This window comes from Glycine soja, chromosome 8 (genome assembly GCF_004193775.1).
Source record: "Glycine soja cultivar W05 chromosome 8, ASM419377v2, whole genome shotgun sequence".
Lineage (NCBI taxonomy): Eukaryota > Viridiplantae > Streptophyta > Magnoliopsida > Fabales > Fabaceae > Glycine > Glycine soja.
The window spans coordinates 7,757,296-7,775,280 of record NC_041009.1 but is presented as its reverse complement, the minus strand read 5'-3'; the positions used below and the strand labels follow the sequence as shown (position 1 = coordinate 7,775,280).

At 34.1% G+C, this 17,985-nt stretch overlaps 3 protein-coding genes across 4 annotated transcripts; all 3 read right to left on the bottom strand.

Moving 5' to 3' along the window:
- Nucleotides 1–28: 28 nt before the first annotated feature.
- On the bottom strand, nucleotides 29–3,218 carry LOC114422606 (F-box/FBD/LRR-repeat protein At1g13570-like). 2 transcript variants are annotated; one of them, XM_028389053.1, is made up of 5 exons: nucleotides 3,025–3,218; nucleotides 2,248–2,666; nucleotides 1,847–2,133; nucleotides 1,187–1,339; nucleotides 29–1,106 (listed from the first exon to the last, which is right to left on the bottom strand). In XM_028389053.1, exons 2-5 carry the CDS (start codon nucleotides 2,267–2,269, stop codon nucleotides 804–806), a joined length of 765 nt encoding a protein of 254 aa, XP_028244854.1. In that variant the 5' UTR covers nucleotides 2,270–2,666; nucleotides 3,025–3,218; the 3' UTR covers nucleotides 29–803. The 2 variants fall into 2 exon arrangements, with proteins under 2 accessions (XP_028244854.1, XP_028244853.1); XM_028389052.1 differs by having other exon boundaries at nucleotides 1,847–2,666.
- A 3,536-nt stretch (nucleotides 3,219–6,754) lies between these two features.
- On the bottom strand, nucleotides 6,755–8,533 carry LOC114423156 (phospholipase A1-Igamma1, chloroplastic). The gene has a single exon (XM_028389786.1). The coding sequence runs from the start codon at nucleotides 8,439–8,441 to the stop codon at nucleotides 6,948–6,950; it is 1,494 nt and encodes a 497-aa protein (XP_028245587.1). The 5' UTR covers nucleotides 8,442–8,533; the 3' UTR covers nucleotides 6,755–6,947.
- Nucleotides 8,534–12,011: 3,478 nt separating this feature from the next.
- On the bottom strand, nucleotides 12,012–17,409 carry LOC114421590 (hydroxyproline O-galactosyltransferase GALT2-like). The gene is made up of 7 exons (XM_028387600.1): nucleotides 16,068–17,409; nucleotides 15,388–15,620; nucleotides 14,737–15,027; nucleotides 14,029–14,157; nucleotides 13,768–13,941; nucleotides 13,058–13,165; nucleotides 12,012–12,936 (listed from the first exon to the last, which is right to left on the bottom strand). Exons 1-7 carry the CDS (start codon nucleotides 16,975–16,977, stop codon nucleotides 12,727–12,729), a joined length of 2,055 nt encoding a protein of 684 aa, XP_028243401.1. The 5' UTR covers nucleotides 16,978–17,409; the 3' UTR covers nucleotides 12,012–12,726.
- Nucleotides 17,410–17,985: the final 576 nt, after the last annotated feature.

The following is a 17,985-nucleotide window of genomic DNA, read 5'->3' as shown; positions in this document are numbered from 1 at the left end:
AAATTAAACATATACACTAGACTTGAACTTTAAAGTGGCTATAAAACTATTTTGGTGGATGGAGTCACAAGTTCCAATCTTGGGAATTATTTAGCACACCCAACATTTTTTGATACACCCAATAATTTTTCATTTTTTCAAAATTACCCCTTAAAAACATACAGATTGCAAATCCATATGAAAGAATCATACGGCTTGTTAATCTACGGATTCGTAATCCGTAACGGCAAATTCATAAGACCATTACTTTTCGCACCTCCTCATCAACTCCGCTACGCCACCTCCGCCACGCCACAACACTACCATCGCCCTTTGCTCCAACCTTTTACATGTCGCAGCACCGCCACCTCCTTCATGGCCATCACCCTCCCTCTGGTCGTGTCACCGCCAACCTCCTTCGTGTGAGGTCACTACTACCTCCTTCATCGTCACACGAGGTCCCTTCACTCCTCCTTCATCTCACACGAGCACCTCCCCCTCATGCCGCACACGTCCTTTGTCACCGCCAACCTTGTTGCGAAGGTCCATGGCCTTACGAATTGCGAATTCATAATGGTCTTACAAATTGTGAATCCGTAGTGACCTTACAGATTGACAATCCGTATAGGTTATACGTAAGGGTGCTTTTGGTTTTTCACCCTAAATGTTGGGTGTATAAGAACAAATGTTGGGTGTAAGAAGAAAAAGCCTAAATCTATTGTTTAAAAAGATTGGTGCAATGCCTACCAAGGAAAACCCTAGGAAAAATAAAAACATTAAAACAAAAGAAGTCAGGGCTTTGAAGGCAAAAATCAAATGCAGCACTATTCACTAAGGTCATCATAAAGGAATTTAACTTTTGCTCTAGGTGATGCTCGATCCATTTGCAACAAATCACATGAAATACTTAACAATACAGATGCATCTGATCGATTTAGACCAAGACCAACCCTGAAAGTAAGGATCTTCAATGCCGGTGATCTTGCAAGCACAAGCCGTATCAAATCAAGTGCAGGCTTATAGGAAGTTTTAACTGTGATTTTCACATCTTGAAGCAGATTAAAGTAACAGTTACTATAGTCAAACACATCCAAAATCTGTTGTAGCTCCACTGCCATGCTATTGCACTATGAAACAAACAAAGAAAACTAAATCAAAATATGACAATTACAAGAACAAACTAAGAAGCATAGGTCTTCTTGGTCACCTTTATAGTAAATGTCTCTAGGTTAGAAGAACTTCCATGTAATAAACAAATAGTTAACAAAAGTTCTCTTGCTTCATTGAAATCCACACCATCCAATTCCAGATATTTTATAGCTCTAAGCTCCACTTGCGGATAGAAGCCTGCAGACAAAATCTATGCATAGAAACAATGCAAGGGTGAGATATATTTGAACACATCCATCTCAAAATACAGAGTTCTTAGTATAAGACAAGGCATCAAATTAAGAATGTTGGTTCATGAACAAAAATACAACCTTGTTTCTCTTCCTGACCAACAAATAAATGAATAGGATAATTTTAGAAAATAAAAAAGGGCAACCAAGCTAGGTAGAAGAAATGTGAACAATTGTCAATTTGTGATGAGAATATAAAGCACTCCATGCATGATGCATCGTTCATTAATCTTTGGGTTTCATTTTTGTCATGCATAACATAACTTAGCAGCTTACATTCACTTGTGGAAAAATCACTCCACGGAGCTGTGTAATTAGACAGAACATGTCCATAAGTCAACAAATTACAAATTACTACATTGTTCAATAGTTTTAAATGAAATCTGCCAGGCTAACATAAGAGCCAAAAAATCAAATCCAACTAAACAAAAGTGAATAGACTCAGATATGTGTCACTCTTTACTCACCTTAATGTAACTTGTTCCCAAAAATAACCTCTCAACATTCGGCGAGTCTTCCAACAGATCAGCTACCCAAGCTCTATCAATGTTATCCCCAGGACCATCAGCAAAGAGTTGGATAAGAATCAAATCATGTGGTTCCTTCAAACAAATTGACTTGATAACCTCATCACCTTCTATCATTAGGAATTGGAGAAAAGGAGCAGAGACATCAATATGTTCAAAACCAGAACAGTAAGAAAGCTGGAGGTTCGTAAGTAAGGGACAACCAGATATAAGACTCTCAAGTGCACCTGACTCAAATATAATGCCAAATAAGTGAAGTTCAATCATACTTGGAAAGCCACGGAAAGTAGCTGCAACTGAGAATCTAAAATTATTAAGTAAAAGGTAAATCAAGTCCCTACAAGAGAAAATATGAGTTGGCATTCAATAGGGATCTTCTTGTTCACTCGCAAGCCCAATATATTTAACCCCTTTCCTCGACAAAAACAGAATCCACTTGTTGAGGCATTCTAATTTGATAGGATAGTGCGGAGGAGGGATGACAGCAAAGACGTGTATGGGGCCGGTGTGGAGAAGAAGAGCTTCCGTAATAATGGCGGAAGTTTCAAGGTATCCAAGATGGTTACACTTCTCAAAAAAGTCATCTCTAAATTCACGCCGTGGGGTCGACGACCACATATACCTCCATGCCCTTGCCAGTACACTGGTCTTCACTAAGTCTTGGAAGGGCAGGCGTTGTAGGATGCTAACAATCACATTCATCGGTAAGTCGCCAATTCGATTAACGTGTTCATCATCACAATCAGCCATCTTCTCGCACCTAATCAAAAGCAAACTAGAAATTCAAGCAAAGGGTACATGATATATATTATGATTACCACTATAAAAGTAGAAGCATCTGTGTTCAACCACATTACACACCATACGTAGATTTGATACTTACTACTTTTACAGAGTTAACTTTCCTCCAACCCTTACTCTCTCCTTTTTCTTTTCTTAATTTATATTATTCCTTACCGAAATAATGTTCCTAAAACATAAATTACTACTTAGAGAACATAGAAGCAGAGAAGATGATAACTTGCAAAATTACACAGAAAAAATTGAATTGCATATCCCATTCGGAACCAAAAGCGAAAAAAATGTGAAAGACGGGCGCAATTGCAGAATGAACCAACCTGTGCGAGAACTTTAACACCAAACGGAAGGCACTGCCAGAGCTTCTACGATGTGTGACCGCAAAGGGATTTTCGATTTTGAATGCGACGGAGATGCAAAGACTAAATGCGAGATGAATCAGAATGGGTTAGGGTTAGAGCGATTCCAAGGAATTTGTAACCCTCTGTTTTCATCTCATCTTGAACCAGGGCTTTTCACATTTTCTTTTTTAGTTTTTTTAGGGCATTTTTTTAGTTAAAATAACATTTTAGTCATTTTCTGATAATAGGTTTAATTTTTCTTTTTTTAATTCAATTTGATCTTTTATTATTTAAATTTGGTTTAATTTGATCATTTCTTAACAATAAGGCTGAATGTAAGAAAAGAAAAAATTGAATGTCATTTTTTATCCTTTATGCCTTATTTTTTTGTTTTTCTATTCATAAATTGGATACAAAGATTTATAATATTAACAATTAAGTTTTTTTAGAAGAAAAATTAAATATGTAAACAAAAAAAGTGTAACATATCTATTAATGTTAATTGGAATGATGATATAATATATTAATTGAAACACATCATTTTAAATGATTTTATTTTGATCATATGTTTTTAAATTATTTTATTTTGGTATTTTAATTTTTTTAAAAGATTTCATTTTTATTTATCAAATTTACAAAGTGATTCATTTTAATATAAACTTTTACACATGTCTAGTGAATATAATTAAGGATATTCTATCAAAATTTCTAAGGTCCTAACTATTTTGGAATGAATTTAAATTCTTTTTTGACTTAGTGAAGACATATTACATTCATGTAATGTTTGAACTAAAAGGTTATAAATATGATAAAAAAAATTACTTGAGTGAATTCAACAAACAATAAAAAAAATTAAAAAAATAATATCAAATTCTTTGTTAATTATTTGTGAAACTTATTTTTTATATACATGAATGGACAAGTTAGTTTTACGTCTAATAAGGAAAAAAGATTCAAAAATATGTTCTAAATTTACAAGATAGAGGAACAAATTGAATTAAAAAAAAGATAAATAATTAAGTCTATTTTAGTTATTGCAATGATGTAAGACTTTGCTGTATTCATCTCTGGGTTGGAAAACATCCATGATTTCTGACCAAGGACAAAAAAAGTGTATTTTAGCTTTTTTGAATTTTACATTAAATTTAATATATATTTTTGTTGTAGGATAAAAGAAGGTTCAATTGTACTTTCATCTTTAAGAAGATTATAATTTCAACAAATTTCAATCAATCAAGCAGGATGTTAGAAATGAATATCACTACTAGCATTCTTTTTGTCAACCAACCTATGACGTTTATGTATTTTGTCATGCAACTTTTTAAATTTATTGCATCTTAAATGTACTAGATAATCAACGCTCTCACAAACAAAATTATCCACACCTATTAAGGATCATGAGAACACACACAAAAATTACACCGTAAGAAAAATAATAACAAACATAAGAATTTAACGTGATTCGGTACCTCTTACTTACGTCCACGGAATCGTCTCAAACATATTTTCACTATCACAAGAATGATTACAAGATTGTAACTCACCCCAAATAGTGTATCGTTCTACAAATCCGAATACATCACTCAATGGTTACAAAAAATAATAACACTCTCATACAAAGACACTTTTTTTCAACAAAGTGACTTTGGTTTACAATTTTTCTTATCGCACATTCTCTGTGTTGTGTTTCTCCACTAATTTTCTTATCTTTTTATAGTGAAGATTGTCATCAACTATAATAAAAAAGTTCTCTTGAAAGTTGAAACAAAAATAACTTTGAATGCATCCATTCAATTAAAATTCATCTAGTAAAATATAATCTTTTATTTTGCATTTAAGTCATCTAAACCTTAGATATAAAAAATCAAATTTCTAATATGTATGCACTTTATCTTTTTGGCTTGAAACTCTACAAAATGTCAATCCTTTGATTCTTGTTATCACTTTGAGAGTTGTTAATTAATCTTTCATAGATCCAATGGTTGTATAGTTAGCCAAGATCACTCTTAACTTTGGTTGATTTTTTGTTATTGTTCACTTCATATTTGGTGTGTATGCTTTTCACATGAGTTATTTTTTTATTCTCCTTTTTTTTGTAATATTTTGTTTACGTGACTTTGACGAAGGTTAGAGAAAAAAAGAATAAATGAAATAATATTTTGGTATCAATATCATGATTATTAAAAAAATGAATCATAATAATAATATTATTATTATTTTAATTGATTATGCCGATTTTTCTGCTGAAAACTCTAATTTTAATTTTGAAAGTAATAGTGATAATTTTAAAAACCCTCCAAAAATTATATTTTAAAATTTTTAACTTAGCAAACTACCTAATTTCAACAATAAAAATAAAATTCCGTTAAAAATATATTTAACCTTATTTAATTTTTTCCATAGTGTCGCAAGTTCTGAAAAACCTATTGTTTAAAGAGATTGGAACACCTATAAAAAAAAAAAAAAAAGAAATTGGAGCATAACCAAACATCAAAAAGGAGTTGGGGCGTTGAGGGCCAAAATCAAATACAACACTATTTACCAAGGTCGTAATAAAGGAATTTAATTTGTGCTGTGGGTGAGGCTCAATCCATCTGCAACAAATCACACGAAATACTTAACAATACAGATGCATCTGATTGATTTAGACCAGGATCAACCGTGAAAGTAAGAATCTTCAATGCCGGCGATCTTGCAAGCACAAACCGTATCAAACCAAGTGCAGGCTTATAGGAAGTTTGAACTGTGATGTTCACATCTTGAATCTGATTAAAGTAACAGTTACTTTAGTCAAAATCCTTCGAAATCTGTTGTAGCTCCACTTCCGTGCTATTGTACTATGAAACAAACAAAGAAAACTAAATAAAATATGACAATTACAAAAACAAACTAGGAAGCACAGGCCTTATATGTCACCTTTATAACAAGTTTCTCTAGGTTAGAAGAACTTTGAAGTAAAGAAATAATAAACAAATGTTCTCTTGCTTCATTGAAATTCACAGCGTCCAATTCCAGATATTTTATAGCTTTAAGCTGCATTTGCAGACAAAATCTATGCATAGAAACAATGCAAAGGTGAGATATAATTGAACACATCCATCTCGAAATACAGAGTTTTCTAGTATAAGGCAAGGCACCAAATTAAGAATGTCGGTTCATGAACCAAAATGCAACCTTGTGGTAATTTAAGGCAATAAAATAGGGTGACCAAGCAAGGTAGAAAGTAATGTGAAAAGATATGATACCCAATCTCTATGTATAGAAAGTAATGCATTTGTCTTTCAACAGATCAGATACCCAATCTCTCTCAATGTTATTCCCAGGACCATCGGCAAAGAGTCGGATAAAAGTCAAATCTTGTGCTTCCTTCAAACAAATTGACTTGATAACCCCATCACCTTCTATTTTTAGGTATTCGAGAAAAGGAGCGGATACATTAATACATTAATCTTGTGCTTCAAGATGCTTACACTTCTCAAAAATGTAATTTTCAAATTCAAGCCGCGGGTCTATGACAGGCAGGCATTGTAGGATGCTATCAATTACATTCTCTGGCAAGCCTCTGATTTGATCAATGTGTTCACCACAATCAGCCTTCTTCTCGCACCGAATCATAAGTAAACTAGAAATCCAAGCAAATGGTATATTTTGTGATTAACATTATTAAAGCACATGCATCAGTATTCAACCACATTACACACCCACAAAATTGAAATACAAATTAGCTAATGGAGAGAATTTAATTATATATGCACAACATGTAGGTTTACATTATACCAAGTCAGTTTGGCATCCCTTAAAATTTGGGCTTGAAAAAAATTCTCAGTACAGACTTTCTCGTATAATTCTAGCCTAAATTTGCATTTTTATCTTTAAGGGGAGACCAAACTCATCCAATATGCTCACATTACAACTCCAAGACCAGCATTGAATACTTCGCTAGCATGTGAAGGAATATCATCATTGTCTCTTTTGGGCTTAACCCATCTTCCATGAGCATTACAAACCAATCCTTTGTTGGCCAATTGGTACCAACAATGTGGGATTCTAAGCTCATCAACTAACATATCACATGACTTGTTAACTAGTGCAATATCCCTCCTAGCTTCTGACCTAAACGGTGTCTCATGACTCAAGTACCCATCAATAAGATGAAGGTAAGTCTCCAAGCTATGAAACCCTGACAAGTTCATTCCACCTTTAAGATAAGGAGATGAATGAACATCAAGCGCCAATTCAGCCCCAACGTGTGTGTAAACCCATTCCAACCCCGTAATCTCATCAAACATTTTTAGCTTCTCATTGAACAAAAGCCCAGGCATTTTTGGTACCCAATCTTGTTTCACCACCACACGCAACAATTTCACCCCCATTTGATGCAATTCATCTTTGAAGGCAATGTTTCCAACTCTTGGTGCCCCAAAAGAAATCACACTTACTGGAAGGTCAAGAAAAGTAGTTGCTACCTCGTAAGCATTAATCAATGCCAAAGCACCTCCTAGGCTATGCCCTGTGATTGTAAGGCTAACTTCCTCACCTTTTTTTCCCTTATAAAAATTCACCAATTTTGTCACTTCCTTCATGACTTGATCTGAGGCACTTGATTTGTTGTACCTTGTAGTCTCACTCTTGGATTTATAAATGCTAAGAAATCCATGTTCAACTTTGGCATCCCCATGCCCAATTGGGTCCAACTTCCTTTGAAAATCCTCGTACCACTCACACGGTGCCACGGTGCCACGCCACGCCACCACAATGTCCCTCCTCCCAATCCTACGTGTCTCGTCATCGTCACTAACCGCCACAAAACCGATCCAATTAGAGTCTTTGCTCCACGTGTCAGCAACATGTGACCTCTCGAGCCAACGTGGTAGCTCTATGTGTGACATGGCATATATGTACCTAGTCACGGTGTAACTGTTTCTAGTGAGACCCAATTTCTCAAATAACTTGTTTTGGTTGTAACGACAACTTCCACAATATTCCGAGAAAGAATCATAGTCAAAGGCATCGTAGGTTGCTTGTGCAAATTCTCCATACTTGACAATTTCTCTACGTAACCACGGCTGAAGAGGGTCTAAAATGTCCTCCCAATTGTGATACCCTTGAATTTCACGCCATTTTTGTGATATGTTCTCTCTTGGAGACATGGTTGGAGTTGAGTGCTTCTCTTCATGAACACTTAGCAAGTCCAAGTTTTTGTGTGAAGTGGGGTCAATGTGAAGGTGAAGGACATGTGAAAGGGATTCAGCTAAACGTGTAGCTCTATTGGGGGTCTTGGTTTTGGGGTGATCAAGAAGCACATGATGGTGTTGGGCTCGAACCATGTTGAACCGGTTCAAACCGGGTTCGCGGGTGGCCAGAAAGTGGTTATGTCTCACCGTGGAAAGTGCCATCAGGGGTAAACAATGTGTGTGCGCCAAGCAGATCAACAAGAATAGAAGCTTGAATATTTAGAGACAAAGAAGAGAGAGTTTGGTGGTTGAAAAAATTGAAGATTATTAATTAGAAGAAGTATAAGATTATATATGGTGGGAGGTTAGGTAGTGAAAGCACATGCAACGCGGGGTCGTAGACAAAAACAAATTATAAGGCTGACTTGTAAATACAAGAAGTCTTTAAATTAATGGAGTATAGTATACTTGGTCTTTTCTTTTTATTTATTTATTTTCAAAGTTGGTTTCTTACTTTTACTCTAGCTAATTAAATAATTTATGTGACTGTTTCAAAATTATACATGTATTTGATTATACTTTTTTCATGAGATTTCTGTAATATTTCTGGCCTAACAACTACTTCGGACTAGTTATATTACCAATTTCCAATCAAACCGATCCACATCCAATTTTTACAACACTGGCAATCCTTTATGACAATATGTAACATCACCTTATGACTAAATCACTTGTTCAATATTTTAAACCTCTTTCACACTACACCAAACACATGTGGATTAATTAAACACACACGGCAACACCATTTTGTTTTATTTAAATAACACAAATATTTTACTTCTAATTTTTAACCAAACTGTCATCTCGTCATGAGCTTTAAAAATATATATAGCATTACTGTAGTAAGTCATTTTAAGGATATTAAATCAATTTTTTATACAATTAATATTATTGGTAATTGAATAGATTTAACTTGATTTTTTTTATTTTTCTTTTTTGAATTAGACCAAGTTTTATTTTAATATTATTGGAAAGAATATTTTAACTTATATTTTGCAGTACAAGTATTAGGGACTAGTTCATGACCTTATTAATTTATAGTAAGTCATAAAAAAAATATAAGATAAGCGTGATGGAAGGAAAATGATAAAATAAATGAAGTCCATGATAAGATTAATGGCTTGACTTTTACATTTTATATTTTATTTTTTAATCACAAATTGCAAAAAAAAAAAAAAAAACTATAATTATCGTCTGCCACTTTAGTGTTTTTTTCTTTTTAAGTATTCCTTGAAATCGTAAGCACCTTGTACGACTTATAATTAATTTTACCAAAGTTGTAAAGTTATGTATGACTTTTAATCTATTTGCTATAATATCTTATAAAAGTCTTTATGATACCATACTACTGTATGTCTACTGACATTGCAAAACACAGAATTTCCTAATCGTAAAAGAACACAGAAGTCCAAGGGGAAAACATCACTGGCTTTTTTGCTGTTAGTGTTGCTAAACATGCTATCCTTTATTCAGCTTTTTTGCAAATTTCCTTAATAAAATAATTAGCTGGTTAATCTTATTGCTGCTGTCTAATGCTTATGACATAAATGCATAAGCATGAAATTCATCTCAATTTCCATTGTTTTTACTTTTTAGTGATGTGTGTCCCAGAAAGTCCTCTAATTTTGTTGAATGTCCTATTTGCCATCTAAACAAATTTCCATGGTTCTTGTGGGAATAATATAATTTGCTCAAATAATTTTATTTGTTTGCATATTTGCAGTTGATTTAGCTTTAAAGGGATTAAAAGTCGTTGAGGGTGAGACAAAGTTATAGTTTCAAGGATCGATACAATAATAAAATTTAGAAGTTGTGAATCTTGTGACGACTTTATATTATATTAATAAAAATAAATAAATTTTAGAAGTTGTACATGATTTTACGACATTAGCAGTATAATAATAACAATACATGACATTTACGACGTCTAAAGTCTTAAAAAAATAGAATTGTAAATAAAAGTTATAATTTATATAATTTTTTATTAAAAATATCATTAATCCCGTAATCAACTTTATTTATTTTAGATTTAAATATATTTTTAATCTTTTAGGATAATTATTTTTTAGTCCTTTAAAATAAATTGTGCAGATTTTAATCCTCCAAATCTTCGAAAATCTGATTTTATTGCTTTTGTGTTAAAATCTTCCTACTTAAAAAGTTAAAATTTTGTTTAATATAAATCAAATAATACGATTTCTGGCGGCTGAAAAACCGCTAGAATATGTAACAAAAAAAATGATTGGTGCAGCATAACATACCATGACCATCTTCGTCGAAAGAAGCAGATCTTGATTCAACGGAAGCATAGACCCCCAAATTCAATCCCACATCCCCAAATCCTCACCCTCCTCTACACAAACTCAAAACAAAATAACGCACTCCTACTCTCACGTCCCTCATTCCAACCCCATTATCAAGAGTTGGTTCATTCCCCTTTCCCCCATGTGGAACTTTGAATACTCTGTTTAATTTTTTGTTGCCATGGTGTTTATGTTTATTTTCTTTTTGCTTAATTGTGTGACTAAAAATTATATTATTTGATTTAAATAAATGAAAATTCACGGTTTGCCAGATAGGCAGCTTTTGTAACCGAGTTAACACAAAAGGACTAAAATGATTTTTAAATTTAGAGGCCTAAAAGATTTTTTTAGAAACTAAAAAAAATTGTTCTCAAATTAAATTAAAAGGACTAAAAATATATTTTATTTAAGTCTTTATTTTATTAGTCCCCTTTTATTACATTTATTTTAGAAGTGGTGAGGATGGGAACTGGGAAGTACTAACCTTATCCTAATTTAAAAAGTTTCCCTTGACTTGACCACAAATGTAAGAGTTTGCAGATAAAAAAAAAATGTTAAGAGTTTGGGTCAAATTAATTCGCCGGTATCTGGCGTGTGTAAAGGTCAACTGAATTTAGTATTGAAGAAAGAATTGTGAAGTTGGGCAAGTAGAGACTCGTCTTGTCTAGAGTGCCAAAACGAAGCTAATTTTGATCCCATTCTACATAGTACATACGCAAGGGTGGAGTGTGTTCACATTACTGTTTGTTTTTTTAGTGATGTTCATATTACATTTTAGTAATGACTTTTTTTTCTCCCTTTGTATACTTAAACTTAAAGAAACTTTATCATTGAAATATAATATGTTAATTAAATTTAATAATGTGTCTTTTCCATCTGGGACTTTATATGAAATTATTTATATTGCTGCAATACACGAAATTTAATTCAGATCTAACATTAATTTATTTATTTTTGATGGTATTATCCACTCATTTGTTAGCATAACTTTAAGATACAGTTAGGCTCAATTCTATTTTTAGGCCCTTAATTTAAACTGATTTTAATCCTCCATATTGTTTTCAAACTAATTAAATTTATCTATACTTAAAAATTAATAATTTTAATCTACTTAAAATTCTCAAATTGTAATTTTCTACAAAATCTTACACCTAAAAAAGAGAACATCAAAATCTCCTCTTTCAAATCCTAATGTCACATCTTATAAAATCCTTCAACTTTTATCAAATTTCCACTAAATTTCTAACCTCTAAACATAAAAAAAAATCCCATATATTTGAATAGAGATTAAGAATTTAAGAGTTTTGGATAAAAGAAAACTTCCAGAATGACCAAATTTGTTTAATTTTAAAAATAAAGGAACTTAATGCTAAAAAAACTTAGAGAATCAAATTTCACTGGGTCTAAATAAAAGAAACCAAAGAAATAATTAAGTCAAAACAGTAAGAACAAATAAGTGATATTAAAAAAATACATAAGCATTATTTAAAATTAAACCCTAATACACAACTGTAAAGAACAGTGCTAACTAATAACTCAGTAAGATTGAGTTTTTAAAATAACATGATATTAGGTACAATTTCTACTACTATACTTTCATTGCCATAAGCCCTAAATAAAGCATACCTTAGCCATGAAATAAGGCACTCCCCTCCCCTCCCCTAAACTTTTACTAATAAAAAATGTATATTGCAGTTGTCAATTTGGATGGACAGTAAGAGCAGTCAAACTGTTCAACTGCGCCACCACCTAAGTAAATGACCTTAGAGATCCTGGGAGGGACAGTAGACACTAAGATATGAAGCAAGGAAATACCCACAGAATTTAACTCTCGGCCAGAAGAAGTATGCACAAGTATCAAATGGAAGTGGTCTAAAACTACTGTGTTTTCACCTTTTCCCCCTCCCCCAGCCCAACCATATAGTACTGTACGATGCTTCATCTGATCATCTCAGTTCTTTTTTTCCCTCTCTTTTGGAAACATTGGTACAAAATTCTATTGCTTGCAAATTGAATTTGTGGCACCTTTTGTTGTCATTGTAGTTTTCTCCAGATATTAACCTAGGTGGACTTAGGATCAGCACAAGGGTATAAAGAATACAGAGATACAGTGACACGTCCAAGAAGCAAAGTTGTTCGTGTGGTCATCTGAAGTTGCAGCAACGAGCTCGACCTCTTGACAATTTGTCCCAAAGACAGATCATCTGCCTTGGTGATTGGTAATGTGCAGTGAAGTAGCCCTCCATGCATCCATACTGACAAAACTTCCAATTGTGGGAGTACTGGACTGCTGCAATGGTATTGTTATATCGCTCAACCCACATTCCCATGCTTACATCCTCCATTTTAAACAGCTGCCATAAAAATATATTTCAGTCACCTATGATTTTGATTGGTGTGGCAACTTGGAAAGGGAAGGGGGGACTGCAAAAGGTAAAAATACAGATAAAAATTTAAAGGTTAACTATAACTAACCCTTAGTTTCCTATCCTTGTGTTGAGATCGGATGAAAGTAACAATATCACTAGAAATTACATATGCAGGCCCATTTGCATAAGGAGGATATACTTCTTCTGGCCATTCCTGCAACAACAATGCACAACACCTCAGAGAATGGAACAAGAACAATTTATAACATTCTATGCATTCTCTGTACTTGCCACCAAATATATTTTAAACAACCACAATAACCAAGGACAAAAATCCAATTACAAAACAGAAATATAATTATGAAACACTACTGCATCCTACTACAAAGTGTCAACCAAAACTAGCAAAAGTGTGGCACCAATGCACTGGCACATTACAGTAATATATAAAACAACTAAAATCATATTTACATTCCTATGCTTACTAACTAGAAGTAATGGCATTGCTAAATCTTGGGTTTTTAGCCCACCCTTTAGGACCCAATTTGGGCAAACAAACATCACCCACACAAGTGGTCATGGCAGCAAAGCAGTTGGTCTAGAGGTTTCTGTTCTCCCATGTTTTCAAGACCCTATGTAAGGCCAAACAGACTTCACTAACATGTGTTAGGGGGTGTAATAGGATATGAAGGGAATTAAAAGCCTAATCTCTACATACTATATTTAAGCTCGAAGGAGAGCTGCCAATTGATTGTTAAAATTAACAAACAAAAGAAATAGAGGATACACAATTCATGTATGTAGTAACTATCATACCTCATAAGTGACTGCCCATTTGCCATTCCTCAGAGGCCGATGCCGAAGATTGAGATTGCCCATATAAAGGGATTTTCCCTGGGGTACCTTCTCAATTTCTTCCAAGACAGTATCAACCCTAATAAATGTATCATCATCACATTTCATAACATATGCAGCAGTCACATTCTGAATCTGCATAAATGAACCTTAACTTCTTTACTCTAGAGAACACAAACAAAAGAACTTAAGGAATCCGAAGTGGGGGAGAATTGAACTCACCCCAAACTCACTAATTCCCACAGTTTTAAGCACAACAAGCTCATAGCGGTCCATAAAGGGCAAAATGACAATATCACCAAAGTAAGCAGCCTCCTTCTTCAGCACTGCATTTACTTCCGCCCTTGGATTCTTTAATTGTTGTTTACAACAGGAACAAAAACAGAAGTTAGCCTTACAATATCACTACAAGGAACAATTCTTATATTAAACACATTCCCTCATGCAAGATCCCTTTCGGCTTTAAGCATGGACTATGGATAAACTTAGCCAACTGTGTGCTAAAATTTACCTTTTATTAAGAATAAGGGAGGCAATAAGAACTCTGGACCACATGGTCATAAAGGCTCTTATACCACACCATGAACCAAATATCCAAAAGCATAAGTTTTTAGGAGAGTGAAAAAGCAGATGAATGGTTTGTATATCAAACACAACTGATGTAATGATTTATGGTTTAACCTAAAACATCAATCTTGTCTCATGCATTTGCAATTGATTTATAGCAACAACATTATGTGTAAGAATAAAAGTTGTACTTGTAGTCATCTTATTCAATGAAGCTAGCTTCATGGAACACAAAATAGCTTAGTCAAGGTGGTAGTTACTCCTAAAAGTCTGTTATCACTCATATAACATGCTTAAGTCACATAACAAAGTCAATGAGTTCCATTGCCAAAGAGAACCGTGCTACTACATCTGAAACCTTACCAGTGCAACAAAGAACCGTGCTACTACATCTGAAGACTTGATTGCAGCTGATTGCATCCATGTCTTTCTAACTGCCATACGTTCTGCAAAGTGATTTGAAGCTGAAAGAACTCCAATAAAAAGTTTAATAGGATGTTTAGGTAAAGGTGAGGCTTTCCAGGTCTCTGACATTTCCAGTACTCTTTGAGGTGAGAAACTAGGATGGGAAGTAGGAAGAGAAGTAGCATAAATTGAATGAACATCCACATCCCCTTTAATTGCCAATCCTGTAGCATCCTCAAGTGTAAACCCCTGAAGATTAGACGGGGGAAAGCTGTGACCACAGAAGCAGATTATAGAAAAACGGAAATATATTCCATGTATTTTCAAATTTTAAGCTATAAGAGTCACCCTTTAACATGTAGAACAGGAGTTATTACCATTACCACAAATTATTGAGGGTAAACCGAAATTCTATATCTATAGCCCATAACATATACAAAAGGAATTCACCAGAATTTTTTGAACTCTAATACAATAAAATTAAAGCAAATAAAAACTTATATCTCAACATATTATTGTCATTAAGAAGCTAGATATCCAATTTCACACCATCTAGATGTTTAGCAAAAGCATTAGATGGAAACACCTATATTATCTCAAGAAACTTACAGTCCGATATGGAAATGAAGTTACATGGCGACCCCCAATATTAATATGGTATCCATCAACACCAGCACGCAATGTAAGGACAAACATTCTGCCCTCAACTAAAGGAAATGGCCAGGTCATTTCGGGCTTTTGCTCACGCCCTATAAACCGCTTAAACCAGGATGTCGTCTTGGACTCTTTAGAATCTATAATATCATTCCGCAACCATTTCTCACACCGTCTGTATCCATCAACTGCCAAATATAATAATAAAAATTATAAGGATAGAAACAGACAGATGTTAGACATCACCAGACTTCACCATAAATAACTGGAATATCATATTGACAATAAAGTAAAAATATTCATAAAACAACTAATTTTAAAGACATAAGATCCTATTACTAAGTAAATGATATCAACGCTAACTACAATAACCATTACATGTAATACGATGTATAGCTTTATATCAAATACACCAACCAGGAAGATAAACCTTATCTTTCTGTTGACCATGCAATGACCAAGAATTAAGGTGTGCATATTTTCATGATTTTTTTTTTCTTTTCTTTATTCCACCTTTACAATGCTATCAAATGCTTTTTATATTTTACAATAATGACAATGGTGGAGACTAAATTCTGCAACACTTTTTTTCTAAACAACACATCAAGATGAATATGAAATATGATATATCATACCAAGCATTTCTTCTTCATCCCCAGACGGTAGACCATCACATCTTTGAGAGGTTCCCCAGTGCATTCTGTAACAGGTATTATGCTCAATTACTGGCTGTCTGCTCCAATCCCCCCTTATTCGAGGATTCAAGTGAAGAATCTTCGGAGGATCCTCCCCATCCACTGACTTCAGCCCTTGCAATTCAACCATGAATTGTGAAACTAAAACCAACCCTCCACCTCTCTTCATCTTGGCAAGCTGGGGAACATACTCCTTATGAGCATGATGGGGTGTCCCCACCACAGTGATTGAAGAACCAGCTGCAAGCCCACAGGGAAGAAACATCAAACTATCTCCTTTAATCAACTCATCCCCATTCATTGACACCCAAGAAGGGCATGACTCGGGCTTTCCATCAAGGACCGAGTTTTTCATCGAACCCTTCTCATCAACCTTATCTACTTCCTTCCAAGCCTTCAATCCCAATATCCACGCCTCATCCGCCATCCTCTCAAGCACAGACAAATCATTGGTCCTCTTATATTCCCGCATTATCTTCCCAGTTATCCTACCATATCGCAGTGGAATCTGCTTCGGAGATTCCGGAAGACGCTCTTCCTCCTTCTTTGGCTCCGTGTTTGGTCTCAAGGGGGCACCCTCCTGGTCCCTATTATCTTCCAATCTCCTGTGAAATGCATCTTTATAAACAGAACTCACAAAAGACTTACTCAAATCTGAATCTTCAGAGTCCCCAACAGCTGCCCCCTCCAAGCTATCTTCACTCCCATCCCCACTTAACGTTGATACAATTCTCAAAAACTGTGGAAACTTACATGACACAAACAACAAGTACAACACCCCAATGCCAAACAAAAAATGAGACAATCTAAACCTCCTCGAGTTGGGAGGATCACTTTTCGTTCTCTTCATCTTCAAAAACAAGACACTCTACAAACACAAGCAACAATCTCCTCTCCTCACAAGACCAAATTTTGAAGCCAAACCCACATTCAAATTTTCAACAACAAAAAAAAAAAGGTCATGCATTAGGCAATATAACCGAGCATTTTTTTTTTCACGAGAATTTGAAGAATCAATCCTCAATGAAGAGGGAGAGATCGAGTTTCGGAAATCAACCAATGTAACGAGGAATCAACAAATTGGGAAGAAACCCGTTTCAATTGGACTCCGGAGAACCCTTAAAGCTTCAAGCTTTAGACAGAACTCCGCGAAAAACTCGATCTCCACCCTGAACCCTATTGCACAACCCTGACGTGAATGGCGCTGACTGAGCCTGAAAATGAACACTGTAATGATGACACTTGAAATGAAAACGAAGAGGAGGGGACCCAGAATTTTAAAATTAAATAAAAAAATTACAAAAAGAATGTTCATTACTTTATTGTATTATTTTAATTTAATTCTTATTCTTATAGCCGAATTTCCGATACTAACTGTGTACCCTATTATTTAATGTCTTTCGTTTGCAAGGAGGGTATTTGGAATTTTTTTGTACTGTTGCCGTTAGTCGGGGGGGATATTTTTTTGTTTTTTTGCTGGATAAGGAGGAGAAATATTAAGAGTGACATAAATAATCCCATGAGAATTTTTCAGGCTTTGAAATTTATTAAAAATTACTACTACATTAGGTGAGTTTAACACTTTTACTTTTACTTCTAGTTTTGTAATAAAGTTTATTTATAATTTTATAATACATTAATGTCCTATCAAAAAATAAATGTTAATTAATGAATAAGAGTGCGCGAAAAAAATACAGTATATGTTTTTTTATATTTTTTTGTGATTTTTTTTTTGTTCTTTCATATCTAACACAGTATTAAAAAATAGTATTATGTTATTAATATCTCTCTAATTATTAAAGAGAATTGAAACTCACGGCATTTTTAATTTGCTTACAATTTAGTTTTCGTGTAAACT